At 39.5% G+C, this 25,018-nt stretch overlaps 3 protein-coding genes across 4 annotated transcripts in view; 2 read left to right on the forward strand and 1 right to left on the reverse strand.

The window, feature by feature from the left end:
- The window catches only part of scg2b (secretogranin II b), a 3,808-nt gene extending 180 nt beyond the window's left edge, over positions 1–3,628 (forward strand). The window contains exon 2 of the mRNA XM_061920129.1: positions 61–3,628. Within this exon, the coding sequence (XP_061776113.1) occupies positions 78–1,757 (1,680 nt within the window). The 5' untranslated portion in view covers positions 61–77 and the 3' untranslated portion in view covers positions 1,758–3,628. The remainder of the gene's footprint in view (positions 1–60) is intronic.
- On the reverse strand, positions 3,247–22,206 carry ap1s3b (adaptor related protein complex 1 subunit sigma 3b). Of its 2 annotated transcripts, XM_061920131.1 has the most exons (6): positions 22,038–22,206; positions 18,540–18,718; positions 18,318–18,426; positions 17,309–17,446; positions 3,810–3,871; positions 3,247–3,671 (listed from the first exon to the last, which is right to left on the reverse strand). In XM_061920131.1, exons 1-5 carry the CDS (start codon positions 22,038–22,040, stop codon positions 3,830–3,832), a joined length of 471 nt encoding a protein of 156 aa, XP_061776115.1. In that variant the 5' UTR covers positions 22,041–22,206; the 3' UTR covers positions 3,247–3,671; positions 3,810–3,829. The 2 variants fall into 2 exon arrangements, with proteins under 2 accessions (XP_061776115.1, XP_061776116.1); XM_061920132.1 differs by lacking the exon at positions 3,810–3,871.
- The window catches only part of dhrs12lb (dehydrogenase/reductase (SDR family) member 12-like b), a 10,309-nt gene continuing 7,442 nt past the window's right edge, over positions 22,152–25,018 (forward strand). Inside the window, exons 1-3 of the mRNA XM_061920130.1 lie at positions 22,152–22,223; positions 23,872–24,068; positions 24,339–24,472. Coding sequence (XP_061776114.1) covers positions 24,013–24,068; positions 24,339–24,472 — 190 coding nt within the window. The 5' untranslated portion in view covers positions 22,152–22,223; positions 23,872–24,012. The remainder of the gene's footprint in view (positions 22,224–23,871; positions 24,069–24,338; positions 24,473–25,018) is intronic.

Raw genomic sequence — 25,018 nt, forward strand, 5'->3', positions numbered from 1 at the left:
CGAGCTGAGCATGAAAATGCTAACGAGAGTCACGTCTCGCCTCGTCTTCTTTGTTTCCAGGTGACCACGAGCCTAGGATGCTGCATTTCCACCACAAGTCGCCGTCGGGGGTCGCCGTGGTCCTGCTCGCCATCCTCCTGCACGGATGCGCGGTGCAGGCGGCATCCCTCCCCCGCCACTATCGCCTGCGCGGCGGCGATGCGCAGCCAGCCGGTTCGGACCTGATGAAAGCCTTAGAATACATCGAGAACCTGAAGCAGCGCAACGGGGGCCGACCTGTGCCCGTGGACTACGACGAGGTGGAGAAGTTCAGGGTGTTGCTCCAGCTGGCCTCGCAGCAGCAGCAAGAGGACGAGAGTCCGGCGGACCGTCCGGACATCACCGCCGAGCAGCTGATGAGAACCCTCCTCAAGTCCGTCCAGGACCAGGCCAAGCTGGGCGACCGCCGCCTGCAGCGACACCGCACCAAAGAGACCCCGGAGAGCTCCCCGGCAGACTACGCCAATTACCCCAGACCCCACAAGAAGTACCCGTTGATGTTCGAGGACGAGGAAAACACGGAGGCGTCCAAGCGGGCTACAGAGGACCTGGACCAGCAGTACACGCCGCAGAGCCTCACCAATCTACGCTCCATCTTCGAGGAGCTGGAAAGGATGCCGCTGAAAAGAGATCTGTTCGGTGATGACGAGGAGGATGCTGAGGGGGAGGAGGACGCCGCTCCTGGAGAGGAGTGGGTTCCCGTGGAGGAACGGGAGCAGACCGAGGAGATGGTGAACGGGAGCCACGAGGAGGCAGACCGGGCTCTGGGGGAGCAGGAGGAGGAAGTGCAGCGCCGCTCGGGTCAGGATCAGGAGGACGTAGACGACGACACCAAGCTGGTGGATTATTACCTGCTGAAGGTTCTGGAGATGAGCGACCAAAGAGAGAAGCGGGATCAGACCGGCGAGCAAAGAAAGAGACTCATCCGCCCTTCCATCGTGGACCCTCGCACGGTGAAGGAGCTGCTGGAGCTCTCCTTGAAACTCCGCGTCCCCCCGCAAAACCTCATCGACATGCTGCTGACGGAGGAACTCCGCAAGCTCCACCGCAACCCCCCCGCCGCGTCCCGCCCGCAAGCGGCGGGACCCACCCCAAAAGTCCGCTACTTCAGTCGCAGGCTGCCCCTGAAGAGCAAGGCGGCTCCCGAGGACATGGACCGGGAGGACTTTTTGGACATCATCGGCGTGGAGACCATCAGCAACGAGTACCCGGTCATGCCCAGACCTGCCAAGACCCCCTTGGATAGAATCCCGACGGGGTCCGACGTGGCATCCAATGCGGGACCCGTTAAAATCCCACCGCCGTCCGGACGTAGAGAGAACCTGTTCCTGTCCGAGCTCAATAAGATGCCCTTCAAGCGCCAGGCTGACGGCGGCGACACAGACGACGACGACGACGTGGAGGACGAGGTGACCACCTACCTGGCGGCCAAAATCCTCACCGAGTACCCGCCGGGGAGCATCGCCAAGCGGGACACCCATGCGCAGACCAAGGGCCTCTTCCCCTACGAGCTGTACGAGCGTGCCGTGAAAGACTACTTGGGCCAGGTGGACTCTGGGAGCAGACCGCTGGCCAAGAGGGAGGCGGAGGCGGTCCTGGAGGAAAAGCCCACTGAGGTGCAGAGCATGGAGGAGATGACCGGGAAGACCTCGGCCCCTCAGAGGGTGCAGGGCGACGGGCAGGGGGAGCACCGTGACCAAGCTGTGGCAGGAATGTAAAAGTATTTATGCTGGATGTGATCTAGTTTACAGGTTTTAATCGTACGACTCATAGCTGATTATCTCACCTAAACACGTAAATATATAGTCCCTATTTGCTGCAGTCATTATGGTGACATCATTTTCACAACAGGGTTTGCACCTTCTCTGACTCTCCCATTCAAAGTTTATAAAGTTTTGTGATGCTGTTCAAAGTTTGTGTTTGTAAAGGAGAATATTACATCATCATGTCCAACAACATACAGTACGATACACACCTTCTCATTCAATCTTTACATTGTCGATTGTCACATCAAAACTATGAATGAACTCATGTGGAGTTATGGACTTAACAAAAAAAAGGTGAAAAAACTGAAAACATGTTTTATATTCTAGTTTCTCTAAAATAGCCACCCTTTGCTATGATTACTGCTTTGCACACTCTTGGCATTCTCTCCATGAGGTTTGAGAGGTAGTCACCTTAAATGAGTTTTCACTTCACAAGTGTGCTTGAAGCTCATGGAGGGAATGCCATGAGTGTGCAAAGCAGTAATCACAGCAAAGGGTGGTGGCTATTTTGAAGAAACTAGAATATAAATCATGTTTTCAGTTCTTTTACCTCCTCATGTGTTCAATCATAGTTTTGATGCCTTCAATGAAAATCTACAAAAAAAATCAGTGCTCCCCAAACTACGGCCCGCGGGCCAGTTACGGCCCACCAGCGTCCAATTTTTAAAAAAAATAATTATTTTGTTTTTAATCTGTCGTTTCTAGCCCATCCATCAATCCATTTTCTACTTTTTACCCGAGGTCTCCTAGACAGTCAGGCAAATCATATAGTCTAATAATGCATTTTCCCATCGATAACGTGACATCAACACGCTTGCGCGGCAATTGCGCACTCTTTCAGTCAATATGTGCATGAGGGAAAAGTAAAAAAGAGGCAAAATCGTTGGCGAAACTTAAAATACATTACAAGTGTAGAGTAATTAAACTTCGGCGGACGCATAACATATATATATATACATATATATATATATATATATAGCCCAGCCCCAGGCCATATTTTTTTAACCCAATGCGGCCCCTGGGTCAAAAAGTTTGGGGACCCCTGAGGTAAATAGTCATGAAAATAAAGATTGAATGAGAGTTTGTGTCCAAACTTCTGGTCTGTACTGTACACCTGAACATTGCTGTAAATGACAGCCTTCCAGGAGTACTTTGTAAGCCAATATGATCTTTTTTTCCCCAATTAGCGGTTGGCTGGAATGCTGTGGCTCCACATATATTCAGGGTTTGTCAAGATGCTATCGTTAAAATGGAGAATTATTTCATATCAGCCTGCCTTCCAAAGCTCCGTGTCGTTGGCCTATACCAGTGCTTGTGCTCCGTATGCTCATTTTTAAAACATTTTGTACATGCTCGATGTGTGATGAAGCACAGATGAATAAAGCATCAGATGTATTATTTTTCTTCTTACTGAGTCGTGTTGCTTAAGAAAAAAGATCCATTTATCCAGAAAAAAAAACACATTTAATTATATGATAAGTTCCACACATTGCAAGTTGTAAAAACACACCCAAGCTAGCAAATATTAAAGGTGGCTCAAGACATTTGATATTAAAAGGTGAATAAACCGGCAACATGTTTCTTTAAATAGACACAAATTAACACATCCATTACATTATTAATAACATTCAGCACAATTATTTCAAAACAATGTTTTTTACCTCACCTTTTGCACCATTTTCAAAATGGTGCAAGATGAAGAGTAATTATATTTACGATCAATATTCCAGTTTCTTCCCAAAAAAGTAAATCTGGTTTCCATGAAGCCTTCCTGAGTATATTTGACTCCCGTGTTCTCCTGAGTGTTACTTTGTGTCCCTTTGTCATGCCTCAAAAAGCCGGCGTGTTCATATATTCCTCCATGGTCTGGGAAAAGAGAGAGACAAAAGACAGGATGAATCAGCTTCTAAGCGTATTGTAGTTAATATTCAGAGGCACGTCACCGAAAAGTAAAGGTGCAGAGAACACGCCCACACAGTCACTAACATAAGCAGAACATCTAACCTGTCTGTCCATATTCAAGGTCATCCCAACAGCTCCACCTCATACCAATCACTGTTGCCATCCTGAAGCGATAATAATCACAATCAATGGGAGGCTACACTCCGGCACACATTCTACATTCAGGTGTTAGTCAGGCCCACTAAGAAGCACAGAGAAACACACCCAGGAGCCACACAGGTAGGAGGCGCCATAGCCGAGAGGGAGAGCAGGAAGTGTCACGGAACCTAAACAGCACAACCCCCCCAAAAAATCCGAGCAAAATCTGTCTCTCGCTTGCAACTAACACTGGCAGAGAGCGAAAGAGGACACGCACGCACACTTGTATTTGTTATTTTCTTGAGACCTCTGAAAAATGCCTACCTATTTAGGACCACCCTTTCTAGAAATATAAAGATTTGTATTCAACACATTATTATTATATACAAACTATGCAAATACAAAAAAAGGTAAGCTTAGTTATTTTTTCTTTGATTTTTTTGTTTGCAATTGGTTTTCAATCTTCATTATTTACGTCAAGGTATTACATTATGTCTATATACATTTGTATTTTATTTTATTTTATTAACTTGGACCAAAGGGGGCACATTTCAATTTCTAACACACACTTGACATTACATATGGGGGAGCACTTGGATCAAAGGGGGAGCACTTGAAATTTTTACACACACTTGTTATTTCATATGTTAACCAGAGGGGGAGCACTTTTAAAAGTGACACAGTCAATTTGAAAAATCCCTCCTTTTTGGGACCACACTCATTTTGATAAATTTCACAACCAGGGGTGCAAATGAGACATTCTCTATTAGGTTTTCCAAATTGGGACCGTGACTTATTTCGTAACTTGTTCACACCTCCTCATATGGAAGGTACTTTTCCTTGTTGATGTCTCAAGAAGGGTAGAAATACAAGAACGCACACACACAAACAAACAGCATGAACACATCTACTGTACACACAAGGGCAAAAAGCAGTCCCTCCAGGAAATGGAAATATTGCGATGGCACCAAATCAACCAATCCGCGTTGCGCAGCCTCGCCACTTTGTCCAATGCCCGCAAGTTCCCCGCATATTTTTGCCATTCTGAGTTATTTTGGACAATGTCAACCGTCAATCAAAACATTTCTTTCTTGTGCAGACGAAGCAACTTGACTGTTTCCAGGTTTTATGTTACAGCCTTTTTCAAAAATTGAATAAATTAATTTTTGTCCTCAAAATTATACACCCAATACCCCACAATGACAATGTTAAAAGCCTTATTTTTATTATTATTATTTAATGCAAGTTAATTGAAAATAGAAAAATAAAAAAATCACATGTACATAATAAGAATTCAGAGCATTTGCTCAATACTCTGTTGATGCAGCAATTACTACCACAAGGTAACAAACTTGGTACACCTATCTTTGGGCAGTTTCGCCCATTACTCTTTGCAGCACCTCTCAAGCTCCATCAGGTTGGATGGGAAGCATTGGTTTTCATCCAGGATGTCTCTGTACATAGCCGTATTCATCTTTCCCTCTATCCTGACTAGTCTCCCACCCCACAGCATGATGCTGGCACCGCCATGCTTCACTGTAGGGATGGTATTGTCCTGGTGTTGAGCGGTGCCTGGTTTCCTCCAAACATGACGCCTGGTATTCACGCTAAAGACTTCAATCTCTGTCTCATCAGACCAGAGAATTTGGTTCCTCATGGTCTGAGAGTCTTTCAGGTGCATTTTGGCAAACTTTTACGAAGGAATGGCTTCCGTCTGGCCACTCTACCATACAGACCTGATTGGTGGATTGCTTCTGGAAGGTTCTCCTCTCTCCACAGAGGAATGCTGTAGTTCTAATACGAGTGACCATGGGGTTCTAGGTCACCTCCCGGACTATACTAAGATGAATGCAGCAATGTACAGAGACATCCTGGATGAAAACCAACGCTTCCCATCCTACCTGAAGGATCTTGATAGGTGCTGCAAAGAGGAAGGAGAGAAAGTGCCCAAAGATAGGTGCGCTAAGTTTGTGACATCATATTCAAAAAGACTTGAAGCCGTGGTTGCTGCAAAAGATGCCTCAAAAAAGTATTTAACAAATGCAGTGAATATTTGTTTATTTTTTAAATAAATTAGCAAAATAAAAAAATTAAAATAAATGTTCACATTGTCATTATGAGGTATTGTCTAGAATTTTTAGGAACAAATTAATATAGTCTACCGGTATTTATGAATAAGGCTGCAACATAAAATATGAATAAAGTGAAACACTGCGAATACTTTTCGGATGCACTGTAATTCGTGATCTTGTCTACAGCACTAAGCCTTCAGGGTAATGCAATATACAAAAATGTAATTCCGAATTAACATGTATTTATATATTCATTTAAACTTTATTCAGCCAGGGTAAGGCAATTAAAAACATAATGATTTGCAATGCTGACCTAGCAAGGAGACAACATTCACATGACAGAGATGTTGAAGTATGATAATAATTGCCATTGTCTCTTTTACCGATAAGGATGGGAATCAAAACAACGTTCTTGTTTAGAACCAGTTCCCAGCGTATCAACTCTTGGGAATCGCTTGCCATTTACTCAAAAGGTTCTCTCATCTATCCTTCCGGGTGGGGATGATGTCTAATGACGTCAGATCTCCAAATGTCAGAGTCCAGGCGCAACAAATGCTACCTTTGACTAGAAAAGATTGCAGAGGCGCTACTTGTAATTATATAAAGGCTGCTAGTTCATCAAGAGGAGGACATTTGAACACACAGCATACAATAATTATAAATGGAAGTTGTTTTTTTATTCGCTCCTATTTAATCTGAATACAACAGGTAGTAGCTAACATAGCCTATCAAGTAAGCACTATTATTAGTTAAATTAAAATGAATGCCTACTCATTTAGATGAGCATGACAAGAGACAGATTCTGACTGTCTCCAAGGCGGCGGCCCTGGTTCACGTCAGCCACTAACAAATGTCACCGAGCAGCGACTAAGTTTGTGTTCAAAAGCTTGCATTTCCAGGAGGTGAATGTTTAATTGTAGTCGGAAAGTTTGTTTTCTTGCACTCAGGCTTTCTCTCAGTCATTATATTAGACAGTTGAAAATCATAAAACTAGAATTTAAATCCATTCATGTCAGCAATTAACTTCAACTGTGAAACGAATCTGTGATATTAACTCATTACATGCAAGCCTTGGTTATCATTCCGATCATCAGGGCCTACAGTTTTTGAAACCTTATATTATCCGAAATTTTCAATTCAAAGTTTTCATACACTATTAGCCATAATCAATATTAAAATAAATAGAGGCTTGACATGCGTGTAGTAATAGGTTAATACCACATGTTACTAAATGTTACATTCTTCTGTCATTTGCACATCATTAAATTCTACAGAAGAATCTCAATTTCTTATATTAATTTTCACAAACGATTTTTTCTTCGTCTTGACACCTCACTGTCAACTTTGTAAGGGCTTGGTACTTCTAAACTAAACAGAATTGATGCTAATCCACCCTTTTTCCTCTTTTTTTCCCAAATAAGAATCGACAAGAGAACTGCTAAGCAGAATCCGAACTGGAAAATTTTGTCAATTCCCATCCATACTTACGAATAAAAATAGTACAAGAGATCGTTCTTAACAGTTCACATACAGTGGGGCAAAAAAGTATTTAGTCAGCCACCGATTGTGCAAGTTCTCCCACTTAAAATTATGACAGAGGTCTGTATTTTTCATCATAGGTACACTTCAATTGTGAGAGACAGAATGTGAAAAAAAAATCCAGGAATTCATATTGTAGGAATTTTAAAGAATTTATTTGTAAATTATGGTAGACTCACTGTCAAACTCGTTTGCACTTGCACTTGCATGGCTTAATCTTTGAGACAAGCATATGCTACTGGCAGGATCAACCAGGTAGACCCGCTTGGTGTTCTTGGGATACAACTCAGTATTCTTCTTCCTCCAAACATGACGAGTTGAGTTTATACCAAAATAGATACAAAATATAACTTTTTGGTATAAACTCAACTTTGTTTGGAGGAAGACGAAAACTGAGTTGCATCCCAAGAACACCATACCTACTGTGAAGCATGGGGGTGGAAACATCATGCTTTGGGGCTGTTTTTCTGCTAAGGGGACAGGACGATTGATCCGTGTTAAGGAAAGAATGAATTGGGCCATGTATCGTGAGATTTTGAGCCAAAACCTCCTTCCATCAGTGAGAGCTTTGAATGGTTGACCAAATACTTATTTTCCACCATAATTTACAAATAAATTATTTAAAATTCCTACAATGTGAATTCCTGGATTTTTTTTTCACATTCTGTCTCTCACAGTTGAAGTGTACCTATGATGAAAATTACAGACCTCTGTCATCATTTTAAGTGGGAGAACTTGCACAATCGGTGGCTGACTAAATACTTTTTTGCCCCACTGTAAGCTCTAAACATGCGGGGGTAATGCATTGCAACAAGGGTTGTAAGGTATACCGGTACTAGTATGGTTTCGCGGTGCTAAAGAATCAAAAACGGTAATATACTCTGAAAAGTACCAAATGTTTTTTTTGTTTCTTTTACAGGCTTGACGGCGCATCGTCGTCACATCATGACATTGCTGGTTTTACGAGTAGAGGAGCATATTCGGCAGTGCACACACACCCACAACCACAACCACAACCACACCCACCCACCCATGAAAGGGAGAATGGACGCATTTTGGTCTAAAAATTGACGATAAAGGTGAAGCTAAAACACTGAAATGCCCTCAGGAAGAGGTGCTTTAAGACATTGCGAGCTAGTTAGCAGCTAGCATCCATCCACAGTCTGCAGTGTTTTAGCTACTTCTGAATCACTAATCTTCACCTCCATGGCGACAAATAAAGTATGTTTCTTATAAGGCATCATTATCACTACAGGACGAGGAATAGCTAAACATGTTTCACTACACACCGCAGGAGGATACAATGACTCACCCGCGTCACATTGTAAACAAATGCCATGGGGAGATCTACTCCTGACACCCACTGTAATCCAAGTACAGGAGTGTATCTAGTCAACACTATTATGATTACATCAATATTTTTTATCGTCACAAAACCTTCTTTCTTTTTTCTAAAATTTATATTACGTTTATTAACTCAGGAAATACGTCCCTGGACACGAGGACTTTTAACATGACCAATGTATGATCCTGTAACCACTTGGAATCGGATCGTTACCTAAATTTGTGGTATCATCCAAATTTAAGGTATCACACAACAGAAGAAAAAGTGATTATTACATTTTAACAAAAGTGTAGATAGAACATGTTGAAACTGAAAAAAAGCAGATACTGTATTAACAGTAAATGAACAAGTGGATTAATCATTATTTTTTACAGCTTGCCCTTTACAATTTTGACAAAATAATAGAATGATAAATGACACAATATGTTACTGCATACGTCAGCAGACTAATTAGGAGTCTTTGTTTGTATACTAATAAATAACAAGTTGTCTTGTATGTTCACTATTTTATTTAAGGACTAAATTGCAATAATAAACAAATGTTCAGTGTACCCTAAGATTTGTTGTTAAAATAAAGCCATTTTTTGTGGTCCCCTTTATTTAGAAAAGTATCAAAATACATTTTGGTACCAGTAACAAAATATTGGTATCGAAACAACCCTAGTTGCAACATAAATGAACGTTACTTTTTTTTAAATGTAAAATATACACAGAGAATTTCTGCAGACAGCGAACAATAAGAAAGCCTTTGGTGGCATTTTCTTTCAGTACTTACAATCAGCTATTGCTGCCATCAGTCAATACGAATTCAAACCATACAGCCGTATTTTTTGGACTATAAATTGCATTTTTTTTTCATAGTTTGGCCGGTGGTGCGACATATACTCTGGAGCGACATAAGTGTGAAATTAGTAACACATTACGGTAAAATATCAAATAATATTATTTATCTCATTCGCGGAAGAGATGAAGAAAATGTCAGCAATCGTCACACACGTCAGCAATCGTCACACACACGTCAACCATTAGAATTGGGCGGGGGAGGGTCATGGCAGAAGTGCATTGTGGGTCATTGAATGCTAAATGTTATATGCTATATGCTATTGCCGTAGCTATTAAAATGGATCATTTCATCGTTGGCAGTAACTTATAAAAACTGAGAAGGGCTGAACAAAAATTGGACTGAAAAGGAAATCATGTACTGCAGATTACAAGCTGGACGTAGTGAAATATGCAGCAGAAAACAACAAGAGGAAGCGGCGCATACCTTTGGAGTTGGCAGAGTTGTTTAGAAGCGACATCGAGGAAGAAGATTTCATCGGATTTATCGATTAGGAGAGATAGATTGTTTGGTAAACGTATAGCATGTTCTATAAGTTATAGTTATTTGAATGACTCTTACCATAATATGTTACGTTAACATACCAGGCACCTTCTTAGTTGGTTATTTTAGCGTCATATAACGTACACTTATTCAGGCTGTTGTTCACTATTCTCTATTTATTTTAAATTGCCTTTCAAATGTCTATTCTTGGTGTTGGATTTTATCAAATAAATTTTCCCCAAAAATGCGACTTATACTCCAGTGCGACTTATATATGTTTTTTCCCCTCTTTATTATGCATTTTCGGCCGGTGCTACGTATATTCCGGAGCGACTTATAATCCGAAAAATACGGTAAGTTGACAATGAACTTAGTATGTGTTTTTACTCTCAAATAGTGTCTACTTAAAAGTCTGTGTGGTATAAAACAATTTAAACATCAATACAGTATTTGTTTTCCAATTTTGTGTCGAAATACTGTTCTTTTGTGGTTAAAGTTACAGGAGCACTTAAAGCATTAATACCAAATTGATAAAATCACAAGTTGATTTAACATTTTTATTTCCATTTTTTTAAATAAGCGGATTTAGGATTTTAGGGTGCAACAATCACAAAAAATCCTGGAGAGACAAATATCCACAAGCTGGCTATACGAGCACCACTGAGCTGACTACTGGAAACACCACTTACACACTCACACACTACACTGAAACAACATATTCCCATGCTGCAGTGGAAAATGCTAAGTAGGAAAGTTACTGTTCACAAAAATATTCATGTTGAATTTAAGGTCACCTGCAGACTTAAGTCGGGCAGAGACTGTACCAACCAAGCCATTCTTGATTTGTACAGTGAGTGCCCAACTGGTTTCAAAAATGTAATAATTATACTTCAGTAACTGCGTGTGACGGGTGTTGCCTCCACATTGTGTGTGTGTGTGTGTTTTTTTGTTTACGGTAATGTTTACATGGATAGCAATATTCCATTTGTAACCACCAACCAAGGAAATCTACTAGAGGATAAATAGTGTTGTGAAGTTAAAGAATAACTTGGGTTATTCTAAATCTACTACTAGAGCAGGGTTGCCCACACTTTTTCTGCAGGCGAGCTACTTTTCAATCGACCAGGTGGAGGGGATTTACAAAACCCAAAACCAGTGAAGTTGGCATGTTGTGCAAATGGTAAAGAAAAACAGAATACAATGATTTGCAAATCCTTTTCAACTTATATTCAATTGAATAGACTGCAAAGACAAGATATTTAATGTTCCAACTGAGAAACTTAATCGTTAACTTAAAATTTAATGGCAGCAAGACATTCCAAAAAAGTTGTCACAGGGGCATTTTTACCAATGTGTCACATGGTCTTTCCTTTTAACAACACTCAGTAAACGTTTGGGAACAGAGACGACACATTATTTAAGTGGAATTCTTTCCCATTCTTGCTTGATGTACAACTTAAGTTGTTCAACAGTCCGGGGTCTCTTTTGTGGTATTTTAGTCTTCATATTGCCCCACACATTTTTAATAGGCGACAGGTCTGGACTACAGGAAGGCCAGTCTAGTACCCGCACTCCTTTACTATGAAGCCACGCTGTTGTAACACGTTGCTTAGCATTGTCTTGCTGAAAAATATCAGGGGCATCCATGATAATGTTGCTTGGATGGCAATATATGTTGCTCCAAAACCTGTACTGTATGTACCTTTCAGCATAAATGGTGCTTTCACGGATGTGTTAGTTAGCCATGCCTTGGGCACTAATGCACCCCCATACCATCACAAATGCTGGCTTTTCAACTTTGCGCCTATAACAGTCCGGATGGTTCTTTGCCTCTTTGTTCCAGAGGACACGACGTCCACAGTTTCCAAAAACAATGTGAAATGTGGACTCGTCAGACCACAGAATACTTTTACACTTTGCATCAGTCTTTCTTAAATGAGCTCGGGCCCAGCGAAGCCTTTCTGGGTGTTGTTGATAAATGGCTTTGGCTTTGCATAGTAGAGTTTTAACTTGCACTTACAGATGTAGCAACGTAATGTAAACAGTGGTTTTCTGAAGTGTTCCTGAGCCCAAGTGGTGATATCCTTAACACACTGCTTTTTGATGCAAGGTCACAGGCATTCAATGTTGATTTCCGGCCTTGCAGTGATTTCTCCAGATTCTCTGAACCTTTTGATGATAATACGGACCACAGATGTTGAAATCCCTAAATTCATGTTGCAGGCATCAAATTCCAAATGAGCGAATATTTACCAGTTTGAACATAAAATATATTGTCTTTGCAGTGTTTTCAATGGAATATAAATTGAAAAGTATTTGCAAATCATTGTATTGTGTTTTTATTTACCATTTACACGTGTGTGTTATTTACACAATGTGCCAACTTCACTGGTTTTGGGTTTTGTACTACTTAAGGATAAATAGTGTTGTGAAGTTACAGTTGAATATCAAACAGAAAATAAGGCATAACACAAATTCAAATAAAAGTGAACAGCAGTTTTTAGTGACCTAAAATGAGGTTTGCATGTGGACAAAAGGCACGGGTAGATACAATATATTTATAAAACTACAGTAAAAGCGTAAAATGTTGTACAACAAAGGAAAAAATCATAATTTTCAGAAAATATAGCTGAAGTGACAAAAGCAAATATAAAAATATGTGAGACTCTTCAGTTTAGTGGGACTCTAAAGCAGTGGTGTCCAAAGTGCGGCAATTTTGGGCCTGGACCTTGACTCACTGAGGTCCCAGGCAACATTATTTACATCAAATAAAACATGAAACACTATCAAGGAAGGTTAGAGCAACTTGAGTACACACTTGAGTTGATTTGACATCTATTCATTACAATATGTTTACACATGTGGGCAAATCAAACATGTTACAACATTGCTTGTAAGGTTAATAAATTATTTGGGTGTTATTGAAGGTGGGATATTTGGTTTTAAATACTGTATGAAGAAATTGGAGGTATACATTTTATCAGTACATTTATTCATGTTTATTCAATTTAATTCAAATATATATTGTTAATTGTTGTGGACCTGTATGCCAATATATGGGCATCATAAATGTCTGTCAGTAAAACAATTGTAAAAACTGATTTTTTTATTTATTTTCAACTGATATTAAAATACCGTCCGTCTTATTAGTTACACGTAACCGTAATTTGTGGGCAGTATTTTAATTTCTATTGTTTGCATTGCATCAGATTGTGCTGTGTGGTATCAAGTGTTGTCAAATTGTATTGCATTGTAATACGTTGCATCAGATGATTGGGATATTGCATTGCCTGAAAAGTAGGTTGATATATCTAATAATGTATCACATCACATCAGTCTCATTGATAAAGATGCTTACATTTCTTATTAAGAAGGTAATTCAACTCATCCAGAAAGCTGCTCTGTGCAGTTTTGTTCTCATAACAAGACATGATGACAAATACCAAGAACACACACTTTTAGAAAAACACAAATAAGTATCAAGTTCTGAAGGAATGAGAGCTGCGTGCAGTAGTAGTAGGCTGTAAGTAGTATTTGCTGTATACACGTATCGGCTTTTGTCCACACAAACTGTTTTTAGGTCACAAAAACAAGGCTGAAAATTAAAAAAAAAACTATTGTGCCTTTTCAGAAAAATACTTTCTTCTAGTCTTGGATTTGATTATTTTTCATTCTAGCTTCAAGCGCCAACACCCTGTTATTGCATTTTTATCTGGAGAGACGTTCAATATTTAGTGTGACTGACAGGGAAGGTACAGTATGTGTAAGAAACAACTACACTAATGTTGAATAGGGCACAGAAATTTTCAAAGTGTGAGGACTTCAGGGGAGGAACAGCAGCTTGAGAAAAATAAAGACATTATGTTTTGCAAACCTTTCTAAGTCAATTTCAGTTATGTTTAACAGCAAAATGATTATAATTGTATTTCTTATAGTGAGATAAAAAAGAGTTTTACAATTTTGGGGGAGTTAGGGAGGCCCCTCCGCTTTTGGTCCCCCCAGAAACAATGTAAGGCTGTTAATAATGTAAAAAAAACTAGGACCATGCTGAAAGATGCCGCTCCAGCTGAAGCCTGTTTGTGGATTGTTGATAATACTCCCACTCCAGTCCTGGTGTGTTGGTACTTGGCCAGGACAGGAGTCCATGTTCATCTACCACTGCATGTGTGTTCTGCCAGGGACGTCAACTTGGTTGATTTTAATATCACAGGTGTTCTCCACCCATCTGAAATCAATCATGGTCACTGTGCCACAATTTGAAAATCCCTGCCTTAATTTACATGACAAAATGTTTTAAATTAAAATAATTACATATATATATATATATATATATATATATATATATATATATATATATATATATATATATATATATATATATATATAATAAATACATAGATACATACATATGTATATATATACACATACAAACCGCGTTTCCTTATAAGTTGGGAAATTGTGTTAGATGTAAATATAAACGGAATACAATGATTTGCAAATCCTTTTAAACCCATATTCAATTGAATGCACTACAAAGACAAGATATTTGATGTTCAAACTCATTAACTTTATTTTTTTTTGCAAATAATAATTAACTTAGAATTTCATGGCTGCAACAAGTGCCAAAGTAGTTGGGAAAGGGCATGTTCACAACTGTGTTACATCACCTTTTCTTTTAACAACACTCAATAAATATTTGGGAACTGAGGAAACAATTTTTTGAAGCTTTGAAAGTGGAATTATTTACCATTCTTGCTTGATGTACAGCTTAAGTTGTTCAACAATTCGGGTTCTTGTTGTCGTATTTTACGCTTCATAATGCGCCACACATTTTCGATGGGAGACAGGTCTGGACTGCAGGTGGGCCAGGAAAGTACCTGCACTCTTTGACTACGAAGCCACGCTGTTGTAACACGTGGCTTGGCATTGTTTTGCTGAAATAAGCGGGGGCATCCATGATAACGTTGCTTGGATGACAACATATGTTGCTCCAAAACCTATATGGACCATTCAGCATTCAGGGTGCCTTCACAAATGTGTACAGTAAGTTACCCATGCCTTGGGCACTAATACACCCCCATACCATCATAGATGCTAGCTTTTGAACTTTGCGCCTATAACAATCCGGAGGGTTATTTTCCTCTTTGTTCCGAAGGACACCACACCACGTCCACAGTTTCCAAATATAATTTGAAATGTGGACTCGTCAGACCACAGAACACTTTTCCACTTTGCATCAGTCCATCTTAGATGAGCTCGGGCCCACCGAAGCCGGCGGCGTTCCTGAGTGTTGTTGATAAATGGCTTTCGCTTTGCATAGTAGAGTTTTAACTTGCAGTTACAGATGTAGCGACCAACTGAAGTTACTGACAGTAGTTTTATGAAGTGTTCCTGAGTCCATGTGGTGATATCCTTTACACACTGGTGTCCGGTTTTGATGCAGTACCGCCTGACGGATCAAAGCTCCGTAATATCATCGCTTATGTGCAGTGATTTCTCCAGATTCTCTGAACCTTTTGATGATTTTATGGACCGTAGATGGTAAAATCCCTAAATTCCTTGCAATAGCTTGTTGAGAAATGTTGTTCTAAAACTGTTCGACAATTTGCTTACAAATTGGTGACCTTCGCCCCATCCTTGTTTGTGAATTATTAAGCATTTCATGGAAGCTGCATTTCATGGCACCCACCTGTTCCCAATTAGCCTGCACACCTGTGGGATGTTCCAAATAAGTGTTTGATGAGCATTCCCCAACTTTATCAGTATTTATTGCCACCTTTCTCAACTTCTTTGTCATGTGTTGCTGGCATCAAATTCTAAAGTTAATGATTATTTGCAACAAAAAAAATTGTTTATCAGTTTAAACATCAAATATGTTGTCTTTGTAGCATATTCGACTGAATATGGGTTGAAAATGATTTGCAAATAATTGTATTCCGTTTATATTTACATATAAAACAATTTCCCAACTCATATGGAAAAGGGGTTTGTACATACATTATATACATATACATAAATATACATACATACACACATATATATATACATACACACACAGACACACACACACATATATACACACACACACACATACATAGTCATATATACATATATTTATTTATTTTATCAATTATTGCTTTCCGCCAGTGTTTTGGTTTGTTTATATTTGACGAGTCAAATTTCCGTCCCCGTTTAATGCGTTTTTATTGGTCGTAAATTTTGATTTGCCAAAGGTTTTATCAAACACAAATACTGTACCACATTCCACTTGGAAAACCGCGAAGGGCTGTCAAACGAAAGGCTTCTTGGTAAACCCTAAGGTGAGTGTAAAGTCAACCTTATATAAATATATATATATATATACAGTACACACACACACACACACACCATATTCAAGTCATGGTCAGTAGTTTGGCTATTGCTGTCCATGTAAATGTACCTTTGACATGTATTTTTAAAAAGGGACTAATAATATGTATTAATATTCAATAATACACAGATATTTTATGGAGGTTAATTTGTGTCTTACCAAAGCTTTTCTTTGACACTGAAATTTGGATTAGATTTTTTTTTACATCAAATTATGCTGATAATTTTTATTGAATAAAGATTTGGCAGCAAAATGCATGTTTAAAAATTCAGTTTATGAAAAATTGCAAAAAGTATTTGTTGTTTTAACACAAGTTCCGGTAAATTAAGACCGAAGCAACCAATGTTGTCTGTAGAACCGGCCAATGAGTTGTCAAGTGTGCAGTCACTTGACACGGACATGCTGTCAAAACTTCTGCACTGAATTTTTATTGAGTGAAATTTTATAAAACTGAATTTTTAAAAACAAACATTTTGCTTACAAAAGTTTATTGAACGAAATTGTCAGCATAATTTGATGTAAAAAAATCAAGTTAAAAAAATCAAAAGCAAAACAATTATATAAATATTGTTTAAAAAAAAAAGCTATTGAAAAGAGGACACAAATGAACATGTTATACAGTAATCTAGTCCTAGTCCAAAACATTAAAGTTGGTAAAACTTTTTGGATTATTCATACTACATAAACTAGAAAAATTAAAGCGCTTTAGTTGGCTGCCTTTGAAGCTGGTGTTTTTAATGATATGGAGCCTCGCAGCAGACGCTCATGTCACACTTGTGAGTCTGGAGCTGTGTTTTTGATGTGTGGTTTCACCTCTTGTAACATGTCTGAGGCTTCAATGGAGCGGTTCACAATCTGTTTGGAGGTTTCTTGTATTTCTCCTCCCATGAGGAACTCGTCCAGGATAAAATAGGCCTTCTCAAAGTTAAAGATTATGTCAAGCTCGCACACCTGAGAGGAGACAATGAAACATAGATAAGGACCAGTGTAGAATGGACGACTGTTTATATAGAGAAGGGGTGTCAAACTTGTTTTTATTGAGGGCCACACCGCAGTCATGGCTAACAGCCACAGTGAATAATTCATGAGTTTGCCTAAGAATTTAAATATCTAAAAAAAATGTACATAAAGTAAAAAATCTGTGGACTTTACCACTGTTTTTTACAGAAAAAAACAAGCATAGTTGCCAGATTTCTAATGTAAAATATATGGTGTTTTTATTATTATTATTATTACAACATATTACTGAAAATAGAAATACAGTACCACGGTTTAGTTGTATTTTGGCAATTCAGCTGTCAGTTTTTTACCATAATAAAATGTGGTTCCATAAAATCATCAACCGTGAATTTTACAGTAAAAAACCCAAAACAACTGACAGCCCAGTCGACTTAATTTTACAGTACAAAAACAAATATGTTTTTTTTTTGTTTTTTTTTTACTTACAGTAATGTGCTGTTAAAAAAACTCCCTAAATTTTACAGTAAATTATATTGGTCATTTTTATAGTGTACAATTTGATGGATAACTTGCTTCAAAATCATAAGTTAAGCAGATATTTAAATATTTATTTGGATTTTGACCAAAACGTTAGATTATATAGATTTTGTTGCAATATTGCACACTATTTTTTCCCTGTCAATCAAGAAAAAAAACCTAATACTTTAGGAAGAAAATAAGAAAGTAAATAAAGAAAATATAAGGTATATTATTGACACATTTTGCAGGCCATGTAAAATGAGGTGGAGGGCCAGATCTGGCCCGCGGGCCTTGACTTTGACAGCGGTGATACAGAAGGTGAAAAAGGTAATGGAAGAAGTACATTGCCAAAATATCTGTCAAGCAGCTCCACATAGCGATGAATGACCTCCAATGCCAGCAGCTCGTTCTCTTGGTTCTCTATGGCCAAGCAGAAATACAAGCTTGCGTATCTACAAAGAGAAAAAAGGGAGCGTTTTAGGTTAAAATAGCATATTGATATATGATATACTCTGCACTAGGTGTGTATTTAGAAGTTAGGCAAGTATGCAGGAGCCCCGCCCACCTCTTGTAAATAATCTTCAAGTCCTTCCAGTGCAGGAAGTTGCAGGAGCGTGGTTGCCGTGCCAACACGGCCGTGGTCATGTCTCTGATGATCTTCTTCTTCTCCCGATCAGACATGGGCGTGTACCATTTCTGCAAACGCAACTTGCCCTGGCGGCTGAAGAGCAGCAGGAAGCGCATCTGATGACATGGACACACAGCGGAGAGGGAAGAACGGAGGCAGGTCTTCTTTACCAGAGGACATCATGAACCAGACTGCAGTTAATGATGTCATCTCATGTTCTGCCGGTGTCATGACTCATCAAAGAATAAGATAACTCACTTTAATAAGTCAGCAAAACAGCCGGTAGAAATAAGGTACAAGATAAGGTGGCAACTTGTCCAGGGTGTACCCCGCCTTCCACCCGATTGTAGCTCAGATAGGCACCAGCGCCCCCCGCGACCCCAAAGGGAATAAGCGGTAGAAAATGGATGGATGGATGGATGGATTGATGAAGTATAATTGTTGAGCATGTTTATGTTGTACATAATTACCAAGTATTTTCCGGACCGTATACTGCACCGGATTATAAGGCGCACTGCCGATGAGCGAGTCCATCCATCCATCCATCCATCCATTTCCAACCGCTTGTCCCTTTCGCGCGGGTTTAGTCAGGTCTATTTTCATACAAAAGGGTCATATTATGATTTTTTTCTAATTGTAAAAGACTTCCTTGTGGTCTACATCAGTGGTCCCCAACCTTTTTGTATCCGCGGATCGGTCAACGCTTAATAATATGTCCCGCGGCCCGGGCGGGGTGGGGGGGTCTGGGGGAATCCTTTTTTTTTCTTTGTCATGAAAAAGGGAGGTTTTTGTGGTTGGTGCACTAATTGTAACTGTATATTGTGTTTTTATGTTGATTTAATAAAAAATAAATAAATAAATAAATAAACTTTTAGATAAAAATGAATACCACTGGTCTACATAACATGTAATAATGGTTCTTTGGTCAAAATGTTGCATAGATGATGTTTTACAGATCATCTTCAAGTCACTTTCAGACGGATGCTTCGGGATGCACCGTTTTGTGGGCGGTCTTATTTACAAGGCTCACCTCCGACAGTGTCTTCTCCCCGTCATCTTGGTTGTAGCGGTGTAGCGTGCAAGGACGGGAGTGGAAGAAGTGTCAAAAGATGGACCTAACTGTTTTAGTGACATTCAGACTTTACTTCAATCAATAATGGAGCAACATTTTCTCATCCGTGGCTCACTAGTGCAACAACAAAGCCGGAAATGTGTCCCGTGAAAACCCGTCCGACCGGAACTCTCTAATAACTAAAGTCCCTTGGGTGAATAATGTAAACTCACTACACTGGTGGTTTTTAGTGCTTCCATAGCGAGGCTACTGACAGAAATAAGTAAGAACTTTACACAACTTTATATTAGAAATGGCAACAGCAGAGGCTGAATGTCTCATAACAAGAAGATAGAGAAAAAGAAGAAGCTCATCAACTAGGACTACATTTTCAGTACTTATGCAGATCCCAAATACAGATCAGCAGGTACCAGAAGGTAAGAAAAGTTGATTTTGCATAACTTTGCGAAACAAAACGCCAGGAATGTTTTACCTTATGGACACCATAATGATACTCGTATGTTGAAGCACAGTACAATCCATCAAGCGGTGGAGATTCAACGCATACCTATGTCATACCATAACATTTTGATAGATTTTTGAGCGCCGTGTGTAATGTTCTATATTTTTAATGGAACATATAAAATATTTGTGTTGTTTACTTGAGTCATATTGCAGTCTACACATATCTCTTATGTGTGACTGCCATCATTTTGCAGTCTACACATATCTCTCTTACGTGACTGCTATCTACTGGTCACACTTATCATTTCACCATGTACCAAATAAAATTGCTTCGAGGTCGGTAAGCACAACCGGAATTAACCGGGTTATAAGGCACACTTTTGAGTTTTGAGAAAATCCATCCATCCATCCATTTTCTACCACTTATTCCCTTTGGGTAGCGGGGGGCGCTGGTGCCTATCTCAGCTACAATTGGGCGGAAGGCAGTGTACACCCTGGACAAGTCGCCACCTCATCGCAGGGCCAACACAGATAGATAGACAACATTCACACTCACACACTAGGGCCAATTTAGTGTTGCCAATCAACCTATCCCCAGGTGCATGTCTTTGGAAGTGGGAGGAAGCCGGAGTACCCGGAGGGAACCGACGCAGTCACGGGGAGAACATGCAAACTCCACACAGAAAGATCGCGAGCCTGGGATAGTTTTCAATATGTTTACATGTTAATATAACATATTGATAAATTGAGCTTTAAACTACTATGCATAGTAAATTATTATTATTTAATAAATAAGTCTTGGCCTATTAACTAAGCCAGTGGTTCTCAACCTTTTTTCAGTGATGTACCCCCTGTGAACATTTTTTTAATTCAAGTACCCCCTAATCACGGCAAAGCATTTTTGGTTGAAAAATATACATAAAGAAGTAAAATAAAGCACTAGGTCATCAGTTTCTGATTTATTAAATTGTATAACAGTGCAAAATATTGCTCATTTGTAGTGGTCTTTCTTGTACGATTTGGAAAAAAAGATATAAAAATAACCAAAAAATTGTTGAAAAATAAACAAGTGATTAATTATAAATAAAGATTTCTACACATAGAAGTAATCATCAACTTAAAGTGCCCTCTTTGGGATTGTAATAGAGATCCATCTGGATTCATGAACTTAATTCTAAACATTTCTTCACAAAAAAAGACATTTTTAACATCAATATTTATGGAACGTGTCCACAAAAAATCCAGCTGTCAACACTGAATATTGCATTGTTGCATTTCTTTTCACAGTTTATGAACTTACATTCATATTTAGTAAAGTATTAGTCAATAAATATATTCTTAAAGGATTACTGAATTGTTGCTATTTTTAGAATATTTTAAAAAAATCTCACGTACCCCTTGGCATACCTTCAAGTACCCTCATGGGTACGCATACCCCCATTTGAGAACCACTGAACTAAGCAGTAGATAATATAATTGGTATTAAATACTGTTGTCAACAGCAAAGGACACTGCATCACGCCACTGTGGCATATTGATTTTTCCATCCAGACTATTATATAATATAAACAAAAATGCAAGTTGTATTTTCTGGTTCTCAGGACTTTAGCGTGAAGGAGGCGCTTGATATGGACAGCGATTAGGAGCTGTGTCACGTGACATGCAAATGAAGGCGGAAAGCCACCAAGTCGACACAAAGTGACCAAACCCGTTTAACCGAATAGTCTGTTGGAATACATTATGGCATGAAGTCAGACATACGAAACACAACGTTTAAACAAATTCAAACCACACAAAAGTAGAAACTTTGGCAACACGGCTTAAAATAAACACAAACCGGAAGTAGCATAAAAACATAATTTCTGGCGGTGACAACAGGTGCAAACAGGTGTTAGACTTTATCCTTATGGCTCACTTACCATATTGCCAGCCAGCCGTAAAAGTGCCAAAGTGATTAAAAAAACGTATTTTAACCCCCACAAAGGGTCAATTTATCCTTTTGGAACACATAACCTTAATCGACAGCCTTCGTCCACCGTCAGTTGGCAGCAGCCTGCAGGAAAGTTGCTAAACTCCGCCCCGTCCTGGTCACCGGGCGGCGCCTGGTGAGTGAGTCAGCGCACACCTCGAGCACCTGCCAACCGGATTGGATGTCGCGCTGCAGGAAGTTTAAAAATCACGTGACTCTTGCCGCGCACTTGAACAAACAAGAAACGAAAACAGGGAATATGTTATTTCCCCAAATAATAATATTATTATTATTTTATAAAATAATAGTATTATTTTCGGGTGTCCCTATGTCTAGCATTAAAAGATTTCAGTTGGTACAAAATGCGGCTGCTAGACTTTTGACAAGAACAAGAAAGTTTGATCATATTACGCCTATACTGGCTCACCTGCACTGGCTTCCTGTGCACTTAAGATGTGACTTTGAGGTTTTACTACTTACGTATAAAATACTACACGATCTAGCTCCATCTTGCCGATTGTATTGTACCATATGTCCCGGCAAGAAATCTGCGTACAAAGGACTCCGGCTTATTAGTGATTCCCAGAGCCCAAAAAAAGTCTGCGGGCTATAGAGCGTTTTCTGTTCGGGCTCCAGTACTCTGGAATGCCCTCCCGGTAACAGTTTGAGATGCCACCTCAGTAGAAGCATTTAGGTCTCATCTTAAAACTCATTTGTATACTCTAGCCTTTAACCATCTCCGCTTGGGATGGTTGGTTTCCTGCTGGCTCCGCTGTGGACGGGACTCTCTCTGCTGTGTTGGATCCACTTTGGGCCGGACTCTCACGGTTGTGTTGGATCCACTATGGATTGAACTTTCACAGTATCATGTTACACCCGTTCGACATCCATTGCGGAGGGAGGGTGGGGGATTTTGCCCACATATGCAGTCCTCTCCAAGGTTTCTCATAGTAATCATTGTCGCCGACGTCCCACTGGGTGTGAGTTTTCCTTGCCCTTATGTGGGCTCTACCGAGGATGTCGTTGTGGTTTGTGTTGTGGTTTGTGCAGCCCTTTGAGACACTAGTGATTTAGGGTTATATAAATAGTCATTGATTGATTGATTGACGTTTGTTTGTAAATGTTGAACTTTATAAATAAAGGTGCATATGTATATATATATATATATATATATATATATATATATATATATATATATACCGTATATCCTTGAATTGCCGCAGGGTATATAGTATGCAACTGCCTTGAATTACTGCCGGGTCAAACTCACTTCCCAAAATAATTAGCGCATGCTTAGTATGACCGCCTGGTCAAACTCGTGACGTCACGAGTGACACTTATTTTCAAAACGGAGGAGGCTTATTTCAATACCGGTAATTTGAAATCGCATAAAGGGAAGAAGATTAAGAGCTATTTAGTAAAGTCCAAGCTTACATCGCACTCAAATTTTTACTGCATGCCTTTGGTAAGTGCCAGCGTGAGAAGAGGTTTTAAAATAATTAGCGCATGCTTACTTTTACCACATGCCTTTGGCAAGCGCAGGATTGAGAAGAGGTTTTAAATTAATCAACGCTCCGGCGGCAATTCAAGAAAATACGGTGTGGGTGTGTGTATATATATATATATATATATATATATATATATATATATATATATATATATATATAAAATAGGCGCCAGCGCCCCCCGCGTCCCCAAAAGGGAATAAGCGGTAGGAAATGGATGGATGGATATAAATATATATATAAAAACAAATGGAAAAAGGCGTTGCATGTACTGCGCAGTGTCGGCAGCAGAGGGCGCTGTGCCGCGACCTCCCCCCCCCCTGGGCAGGCCTCATGTGACGCTCATCTGTCACAGTGGTTGGCAAAGGCAGCAAACTGGCTTCTCCAGGAAAGACTTCTGCAAAGTTATCATTTGATAACATGTCCCTCTACCGAAACACCATCTGGTTCTTGAACGGAATACGCCATTACACAAGGTCAGTCCACTCTTGAATAATCGGTGCTGGTTTATTTTGTCGCACATTTGTTCTGTTGTTGTTTATTAATACAAAAGGTGTGTAGATCTCTGAACTAAAGCAGGCATATGTTGCTGGATTGTGAAAGGCCTGGTCACTGAGTGGCACCAGACACACTAGCCGCTATGTGCCATCACAATAGTCCCATTGACGGCTGAGGATGACATCATCAAAGAAAAAACACAATTGGCTCTTTAAATCTGTTTAAATTCTCTCGTACTTTGTGTTTAGGAAGGGATATGAGGCGGCATCTCGGGATTTTGAGCCCCAGGACACGGACGTGTCCGTTGTGGGACGGTCTTTCATGGTCACTGGAGCAAACAGTGGGATTGGGAAAGCGACCGCCATGGCTATAGCCAAGAAAGGTGCTGTGCACACCCAAGAGACAAACCTTCTCCATTATGGACTTTTATGTCAAATTGAATGCGATAACTCACGCTATTAATTTCGAAAAAAATATCACACTAATCATATGGCCAAAAGTTTGGGACACACCTTCTCTTCATTCAATGTGATTGATTGATTGAAACTTTTATCAGTAGATTGCACAGTACAGTACATATTCCGTACAATTGACCACTAAATGGTAACACCAGAATAAGTTTTTCATCTTGTTTAAGTCGGGGTCCACGTTAATCAATTCCATCCATCCATTTTCTACCGCTTATTCCCTTTTGGGGTCGCGGGCGTTAATCAATTCATGGTAATTTTATTTATTTTTCCTACTTTCTGCTCTAACCCTCATGATACCACCATCAAAAACGACTGCAGTATGATATCTGTTTTGTTGATGCACACAAAAATTGACTCTGCAATAAGCTAATCTTTTTTTTGGCAAGTTTTAAGATGATCTAACTAAATAGCTTCTCAAAGGACAATGAGAAATTATAACTGATTATACTTCAAAGTAT

The sequence above is a fragment of the Nerophis ophidion genome, linkage group LG14 (assembly GCF_033978795.1).
Source record: "Nerophis ophidion isolate RoL-2023_Sa linkage group LG14, RoL_Noph_v1.0, whole genome shotgun sequence".
Taxonomy (NCBI): Eukaryota; Metazoa; Chordata; class Actinopteri; order Syngnathiformes; family Syngnathidae; genus Nerophis; species Nerophis ophidion.